The sequence below is a fragment of the Gekko japonicus genome, unplaced genomic scaffold (assembly GCF_001447785.1).
Source record: "Gekko japonicus isolate JY-2015 unplaced genomic scaffold, Gekko_japonicus_V1.1 scaffold300, whole genome shotgun sequence".
Taxonomy (NCBI): domain Eukaryota; kingdom Metazoa; phylum Chordata; class Lepidosauria; order Squamata; family Gekkonidae; genus Gekko; species Gekko japonicus.
Genome location: NW_015169179.1, coordinates 399,215 through 408,540, shown reverse-complemented (window position 1 = coordinate 408,540; position 9,326 = coordinate 399,215). Strand labels below are relative to the sequence as shown.

General features: G+C 41.5%; 1 protein-coding gene across 1 annotated transcript in view; it reads left to right on the top strand.

The window, feature by feature from the left end:
• FARP2 (FERM, ARH/RhoGEF and pleckstrin domain protein 2) overlaps nucleotides 1-9,326 on the top strand; it is a 113,729-nt gene that overhangs the window by 50,274 nt on the left and 54,129 nt on the right. The window contains exon 7 of the mRNA XM_015416084.1: nucleotides 2,550-2,664. Coding sequence (XP_015271570.1) covers nucleotides 2,550-2,664 — 115 coding nt within the window. The remainder of the gene's footprint in view (nucleotides 1-2,549; nucleotides 2,665-9,326) is intronic.

The window sequence follows — 9,326 nt, the reverse complement described above, 5'->3', positions numbered from 1 at the left end:
AAGGCCGTCTTTTGGGTTGCTATCCATCTATTCTCAGAAGGTGTGGGCTCCCAAAGCTGGGCCGCTGAAGATGACCAAAGTGGTCAGATATATTCATAAGAGAGTAGGTGGTCTTTTAGGTATGTAGGTCCCAAACCATATATGGCTTTAAAGGTCAACACCAGTACCTTGCATTGTGCCCCGAAACAAACTTGGAGCCAGTGTAGATGGGCCAAGACTGGAGTGATAGGCTGTGATCACATGGGCCTTTAGATCCGATATAGGTGCAAATGCCTGATGGATCTAAAGGGAGCAATCAGACAGCAACATCTGGGAAGCGTCCCACAATTGTCAGCAACCTGTGCTGCTCTGCCACAGAAGCGGAGTTAAAAGACACCAGGGAAAGTCCAGTAGTAAACAGGTTCTGGTGGGCCACGGACAGACTTTCCCCTGTCTGATCGCTCAAGCACACTCTCAAGCTCTTGGGGTGGTCTGATCAGGCCATCCCGGCTCGGTGCTGTTCCCCCCCCCCCTTTGCAGTATGCACATCATCGCATACTCTATAGGGAGCCCGTAGCATGGAGGTGCGATTCCTCATTTATGTGCATGGGAAACAAATGGCAAAAAAAACCCTGACTCACCCGCAGTTGCGTCTGATCACACAGTGACGAGCTGCACCCGCACCTGCAAAGGGAGGTGTGATCTTGCAACTGTGTGTCAAATTCCTCTGGAGGGAATAGCCTCGCTTCCCCTCTGCTTCAACTGGCGTGTATGACCACAGCCATACAGTCCTTAAAACCCATCTCAGTCAGTATCCTGGCAGCAACTTTCTGCACCAATTAAAGGTTCCAAGCACTTCTTAAAGAGAGCAGTAGGTAGACTACATTGCAGTAATCTTATCTAGATGTAAGCTAGTGGCATTGTTTTAAGAAAAGGATGCAGTGTTAGATCTTTGCATTCACTCTTTCTTTAGCTTCACAGCCAATCATGAGTAGCAGCTACCTGTAGAAAGAGAGTGCTATACAAGAGCCAGTGACTGCTCCAGGAGAGGAAAATGCTATATCAGGGGTGGCTAAACTGGCTCGGGAGCCACATGCAGCTCTTTCACACACATATTGTGCAGCTCCCGGCAGGGTGGCTGGGGAAGCGAAATATTATTAACAAACAAATATCATTGGACAAATAAATATCATTAATATCTGCTTTTACCATTTTTGATATTATTTTTGGCAGTCTCATTTAATGTTAATAAAAAGCAAATTACCATATTTCCCAGTAAAAACGTGTAATATTTGTTCATGTCTTGTGCTTCTCAAACATCTGTCGTTTATTCTATGTTACTCTTACATTAAGCAAGTTTGGCCACCCCTGTGCTATAGCCTGGTAGGAGACAAAATGTGTCTGAGTGAGATGATAGCTAGAAAGTATGTTGGTCTACAAGTCACACATAGCCTAATGAAGAGCTTCCTGTGGCTCCCCAGCCACAGTTTGGGCCTCCCCGGAACATTGGCTCAGATAACAAAGATACCTGAGACTCTCCCACAGACTGTTCTTCATATGCCCTAGAAAGCCTGTCTTTAATTGGATAATATAATGGGAGAATATGCTTTTTAAACATTGGCAGTTTATCTCCATATTAGGTTAGGTTAGTTTGAGCATTAGCATTAAACATGTTACTTGAAATGCACAATCCCCATCCTGTATATCCCTTTAGTTAAACTGTTAGCCCAAGTTTAAATGCAACCCATTTAAATGGGCATTAAAAAGTATCTCTTTGTCCCCTCCAGCATCTACACACCCAGCATTTTGTTTAATCTGTTATCTCAGTAGCATCTCTTGTCTGATTTAAACCAGCCACATAGCCACTCTACTTACAGTGTTAATGCGCCAGCACAGAGCCTGTCTGGTCCACGGATCCCTGGTAAGCTAATACTCCATAGACTGGTGAGGTATCTGGATTGAAATAAGATGTTGGACATGTGGAATGCAGTTTGAGTTAAGTGTTTTGAGGGTTTAAATTGGGTCCTAAATGCTGGCAATCGGTGTAATGACCTCTATATAGAGAATGTTTACACTTCTTAGCCAAAAGGCCGAGAAACAAAGCAATCTGTGTAATGGAATCTGGCATAGCAATGGTGAACCTGTTTGAAGATCTTCAAAGTTACCAGCAGTTTGTGCTGGAAGACGGGCACACATTTGGAGATGCAAACAAACCAGAGTCATACTGGAATACTTACACCTTCAACATAAAGCTAAAAAATCTTTTGTCAGGAAGAAAGTTCCATTTTCCTGAAGTCTGAGAGTTCTGCAAAGACTGCAGCTTAATTCTATCTGTATGTGACACCATAAATAAGACCGTTGTTTTGCTGATCTCATGAGATGTCAGAAACTAAGTAGGGTTGGTACTTGGAATGGAGACCACTAAGGAAGACTCTGCAAAGGAAGTCAATGGCAAACCACCTCTGCTTATCACTTGTCTTGAAAGCCCTTTGCTGGGGTTACCATAAGTCAGCTGCGACTTGATGGCACTTTAGACATGCACACAGCTCTTTTTTTCCCTTCCCTTACAGCGGAGATTGGAGATTTTGATGAAACAGGGGACCGAGAACACCTTAAAAACAATCTGTACTTTCCAAACCAGGAAAGACTACAAGGAAAAATACTTGAATTTCACAGGAAGCACATGTAAGTATGAACTGATGTTGAACAATGCTACCTTTTTGCTAAATTAAGAGAGCAATCCTAAGCAGGTCTACTCAGAATCCTACTCAGGTCTATTCAATGGGATTTACTCCAAAGAAAGTATTTTTAGGATTGCATACTAGGAGCAGGATTGAGTTGAGCAGGTAAGTCATTTCAGAGAGGAGAGTTCTAATAGACTATATTAAAGTAAGGCTATTTTTACATTGCTTTTCCTTCTAGAATTGTATACAGTAGCGTTATATATCCCAAACATCACCCTTCCTTTTCTTATTTGTTTTAAACTGAAAACTAATATCTGTGGATTTCCATAATTGCACTATATTTAAGTGATTTTTTTAAAATGCTATCTCAACTAGAGACTGGTGATACTCTATGTTTTGTTGTGATGCCAATAAAGGTAGCTGATGATGACTGGTGATACAGATGGGGTGTGCTTTGTGTTACAGAAGACAAATGGCTCTGGGCAAAAAAAAAAAAGGCCAGTGAGACTGGGTGTTCACTTGGGGGGGTCTGAAATATTTTTTTTTTTTTAAAGTCTTGGTCAGAGTACAGGGCTCAGTGAAAATGTCAAGTTCCTATATGGTGACAGTGAATAAGACAAATTCCATCCTAGGGTTTAGTAGGAATGGGTTTGAAAATACAGCAGTCAGTATTGTAATTATTTATATAAATCTGATGCCACCTTACTTGGAATACTGTGTACAGTGCTGATTACACCATCACCAAATTGGAAAAAAGGATGAGTATGGGGATGGAGTACCATTCCATGAGGAAAAACCAAAGCATGTAGGGATTTTTAGTTTAGAAGAAAAATAACTGGGGTGAGAGGAGTGATAGAAGTTCATAAAATCATGAGTGATATGGAGAATATGGATAGTGATTTTTTTCTACCTGTAATGAAATTGAGATTTGGGAACAGATGAGAATACTATTTCACACATGGATAACTAACTCACAGAACTTGACCCTTAGTCAAATTTGTGGAGGGTCGAGGTTATTGCTAAATGGAACTTCCAGGGTGTCACTGCCACTGAATACCAGTTGCTGGGGGGACAAACTAGGTTGGATCCAGTTATCTGTCAGGGGGAGTTGCTTATGGTTGCAGATCTTCACCGTACTGTTCATGCCCACCAGCAGTCCCTTTTGAACCCAGATTAGTTGATTCCAGGAGCTGAAGGATCTGCATGGAATGAATAGCCACGTGAGTTGGGGGGGCTGTGGTGAGGAGGGAAATGGAATGAAACCAGGTCTGTAGCTAGGCTTTTTTTGTCAGGGGGGATTTAATTTTTTTAGGGGGCAGTCAATCTAATTAAAGTTGATTAAACTAAAGTTAATCTAATTACCGTTAAATCTAAATTTTTGTCCATTGGAAAAAATGGGGGGGAATCTAAAAACAAATGATCAACTTGGTAGTAAATAAAAGAACTTAAGAGTGTCCTTCTCTTACATTCCTCACTATCCAGAAACAATAAACAAATTTTTAGGAGGTGCCTGGCAGAGGCGAGTGAAGGGAGGGATGGGGGATCCCGGAGAGTGCATATAGTACAACAACCCTACTTTACAACTGCTCACAAATCTGGGAGAGAGAAATTCTAGGGTCTGCTTGCAGGGCAAATTATCACAATAAGTCATTAGTTACCTAGATTTCTTGAGATGATCACAGTAAGTATAGCAATTGTAAATTAGCTACATGAAACCCATCATGCAGTTTAAATAATAAATACGTTAAACACTGTCCTTCATAATACTACCACCTCTATTTTTTCTCTAACTGGATTAGTTTCTGAAAGATCAGTCACTTCTAGTTTTGAACTTTTGTCTCCATGGACCTCCTTTGTTATGTTGTTTTGTGAGCTGATATGTAAATTACCAAATACAGACCAACTTATTTTGTATGTTGCGGAAGATTAAATAATCTAAAATAGGAAAGAGACTTTTGAATTTTACATGTCTACAATACGCAGTAATATCAATAACCTAATATTATAGATTGTTCCTTAGTAGAAAGGATTTCAAAGTAGCAAAAATATTCTAAAATATTTCATAAGAGCTTTTTCTGTTCAAATTTCCAATTTTTAGTATAGAAAACTGTGAGGGGGCAGTGCTCCATTTTTTTTTCTATTCCCTGCCTAGATCCTAATATTTTGTATTTTGTGAGGATTTATTGTGAAGTTCTTATCTGGCTGCTTTATTTGAAGAGTTAAGATTTCATTATGATCTGGGTGCATTTGGAGTTTGGTTTTTTTGGGGTCTGCAATCCTCTTCAAGTATCATGTAAACACCAAAGAATGCAATATCTAAATATAGAAATTCTTTAAATTCTGGAAAGAAACCAAACTTGCCTGGCATTTGAGGAACCAAAATCCTTATACTTCATTGAAATTTATGAAGATTATGCTGCATCTTGAACCTATTTAATTTGTGTCTCTGGCTATGCAATTGTTATGCAGCTCTTTCTTCCTATAAACAAAGCTATATGTTCAGTAGGGTTCTGTTCCATGAAGAGTTGTCAGTTTAAAGTTTGTAAGTAACCTGAGATATTTCCAGCAAGATAGAACTTTAAAGTGTGTTTTTTTGGGGGGAGACTGTTGTTGGTTGATTTTTTAAAACTGCATAAGAACATTTGAATCAATAACCGTACCTTCCTGAACCCAAGTTACATCCTTTTACGTCCACTGACATCAAGGTGCTTAGAATGGTGTAATTCTACTTAAAATGACAGTTTAATTTGAGAACTAGAGCATTCTGGTTTGACATGCTGTTCATTGGATGCATGTTCCTGAAGCTGCCAATGTGTGATACTCTTAGTTAAAGCAACTTGAGAAGGATCTGTACTTTGGGAGACTTAAATCTGAAATACAGACAGTACAGTACATTGTAGCATTATATGTGTGAGTTTCAGTCAAGATGAGCAGGATGTTACTCAAGCCATGCTGCTTGGAAATTACAAATGGCAGTTGTTGTATTCAGTGTCCTGTACCTTCAATAGAAAATCTTCATGATAGTCAACAATATACAAATACATTGGGAGAAAGCAAACTAGATCAACTGATCAGTACTTAATTTTAATTGGTGATTACATTTATTGGCTGTAAAATCATAGAATTATAGAGTTGGAAGGGACCACCAGGGTCATCTAGTCCAACCCCCTGCACAATGCAGGAAATTCACAAATACTTCCACCCCACATCCTCAGTGACCCCTGCTCTATGCCCAGCAGAGGCAAAAAAAACCCCACCTTCCAGGATCCCTGGCCAAATTGGCCTGGAGAAAAATGGCTTCCTGATCCCAGAGTGGTGATCAGCATTTCCCTGGGCATGTAAGTAATAAAGTATACTTTATTGTGAGCCTAGTTAAATACTGTACATAAAAAGCAGATCTCCTTGCAAATGTTCCCCCTTTGTAAAGGACTACCCTGCAGCTGAGCTCTGAAATCCAGAAATGAGCTGGGTAGGCAGCAGGGAGATTTGCTAGATAGAACTGATGTACATCTGAAGGGTTAAAGCCCTAGACCTCCTTTATGTGGCGTTCCCCCCCCCCCCACATTCTTGCATTTGCCAGTGTTTTAGCAAATGTGACAATGGCTTGGATACTGAACATTGTTTTTGCTTATGCCCAGGGGTCATTTTGTAGAAAAAGAGCTGGGGGAACTCATTAGCATGCCACACACCCTGACATCAGGGGCCCGGCGGTGGACCTGCAAGGCCAGCAGGAGTGCGAGGAGGCCACAACAAGGCCCTCCCAGGCCCCAGGCAGGCAGGGGTGGGGAGAGGTGGGGAGGAAGCAACTTACCCTCCCTCTTCTCCTGCCTCCTCCTGGCTGAATGAGGGCTGGAAGCAGGGTGGCCGGAAGCAGGGGGGGGGGGCGGCTTCGTCATGTGCCCCGCCCCCCTGCACCTCACCCAGGGGAACTGTGTTCTCCTGCGTTCCCCCCCGAAATGACCTCTGCTTATGCCTCTCTTCATCCATTGTGGAAATAGTCCTCTGGTGTGGAATACATTCATCTGTGCTAGGCACTTTCTGATTGACTGAAAGTCTTGCATTAGAGGAAGTGTGCTTCACAGCACAAGAGAATGTGCCGGAATGTGCTCCACAGCAGAAGAGGGCATGGCATAAAGCAGGGACAAGGCTTAGGCTCCAAGCCCATGTATTTGTTCCTTAAAAATCTGTTGCTCCTAGCAGCTGTACCTTTTGCTTATGCAGGCGGTTTTATACCATGTACAGTGCCATCCTAAGTAGAATTATACAGTCTTCTAAACCCATTTAAATCACTGGGTACAGAAAGGAGCAACTCTGCTTAGGATGGCACTGTTGAGAATATCTGGACTTGATTACAGTAATACAGCCACAGGGACTGCTCTTGAAGATGGATTGTAAACTTCAATTGGTCCAAAATGGCTATGGCTAATGCCCTTACAGGAGCCCACTGGATTGTTTGAATTAAGCCAAAATTTACAGTCTGCACTAAATTCCAGTTTGTTTCTGGACTTAGGTGCTGGCTTTGACCTTTAAAGTTCCAAATGGCTCAGACCCATAGTACCTGGAGGACCTTGTGTACCCTTATCAGCCGGTCTAAGACATGGAACCAGCCCAAGGGCCCTTTCTATAGGAATTTTAGCATAGGAAACCTGTGGGAAGACGTTTTCAGCTGCTGCCTAGGGGTGTGCATTTGGTAAAGCTGAACTGGAAAAAAAAACCTGGGGAAAAACAATTTCGGCATTTCTCAGGTGTTCAGCATACCAAATCAGATCCCCTGAGCTGATTCAGCTGCTAAATACTGAATGCCAGAAAAAAACCCAAATTTTTTGGGGGGGTTTCAGCTTTCTCAGGGAGACACTGCTGCCTGCCTTTTCCCCATCCCCGTAGGAAACAATGGAAGATTGGGGGCGCCCTCTTTGGATGCCCCTAGAATTGGACCCCCAATCCATTCTTTTCCAAACTTGGGGGGTCTTTTGAGGAGAGGCTCTAGCAGCTACAGTACAAATTTGGTGCCTCTACCTCAAACCCCGTCCCCCCCCCAGTCCCCTGAATACTTATTAGAAGATTTTTGTCATTGACTACAATGGCCCCATAGAATATAATGGAGTTGAAAATTTTCGGATACCAATAGAATACTGGTATTGGTATTTGGGTATATTCGGGAATCCCGAAAAAATTCAGCTTTATTATACTCGAATCTGAAAAAAACCAAAAAAATTTCCCCCTGCACACCCCTACTGCTGTCTTGTAACCATGAGACTCCTGGTTTTCCCTAAAGGCCTTTTGGATGGGCAGTTGAGTTGGATCATAGAGTTAAATAGAGCTTTAGGGAGTGTGCAGGTTGACTGTTGGTAACATTGGTAGTTCTGCTAGGGGTTTTAATTGTTTTAAATTAACTGCCTTAGGAACTTTTTAGTCAAAATGCAGCATATTAATAAATTTTAAAAATCTATAAAAATCATAATGCAATTGATAAAATTGATAGTTCATTAAAGCCTATTGCATATACAAAATACTTAATATGTGCTGTGTTAATTTGACTGTCATTCTTGAGAGAATATTGCAGTAAAGTTCCAATGTCTGTAATCTCTGCTTGTGATTTTTTTAAGTGAACCCACATATTGTACTGAGCAGGTCTCTGGAGTGGCAACATATAAATTTACTAAAGTAACAAGTAAATTGAAATCTATTGCAGTGGTACATTCCTTGTTGAGAAAATGTTGTAAACTGACAGTCTGCTGGTATGAGGATGGCTAAGCAGATTTATCTTCTTAATGGATAACAAAATTAGCCCAGATTGCTGTCAGGCCATTCTGTGCGGATTAGTCAGTTGCGCACATCTAAAGATAAATTACTCTGAGGTTGCTTTGTGCTTGTAAACATTTGCTTGCACAGGGTAGATCACTCAGCAGCATTGATGATTTTTCTTCTTCAGAAATGTTCCTACAATAAAAAGATTAATTGAAATTACTGCTCTATTCTTAGGCAAGCAATTTAATATATCGACTTTAGCACCAAGAATTAATTTGTAGTATTTATATGTAAGGGTAGTGGTGTAGGTTTACAACCCAATTTCTGTCCCACCTTTGCTTTGTGGCGCTTAGGGCAGTGTTTGTGGGTCCCCTTCTTCCTTTTAGAGTTCTGTGCAGTAGACTAAGGATTAGTGACTGGTCAAAGGTCTGAAGCTCAAATACTTTGGCCACCAAATGAGAAGGGAGCACTCACTGGAGAAGACTCTGATGCTGGGAAAGATTGAAGGTCAAAGAAGACGGGGACGGCAAAGGATGAGATGGTTAGACAGTGTTATTGATGCAACGAACATGGAATTAAGCAAACTTCGAAGCACGACAGAAGACAGGAGGGCCTGGCGTGATGTGATCCATGGGGTCACGAAGAGTCGGACTCGACTGCGACTGAACAACAGCAGCAAAGGTCACTCAGTCACCTTAATGGCTGAGTAACGATTTGAACCCAGATCTAACATTTTAATCACTATACAACACTTTCATAATCTCTGGACAGTCCCACATTTGGGGTTCTGTACCTGCACAGGGTCAGTTCTAGGTGTGGTAAAGCTCTGGACTCTTCCTTATAAAAGGCATTATATGCTACCTAAAGATGCCCAAAGGAGGAGGCTAAACACCTTTTCAGTTGTTTGTCTTCCAA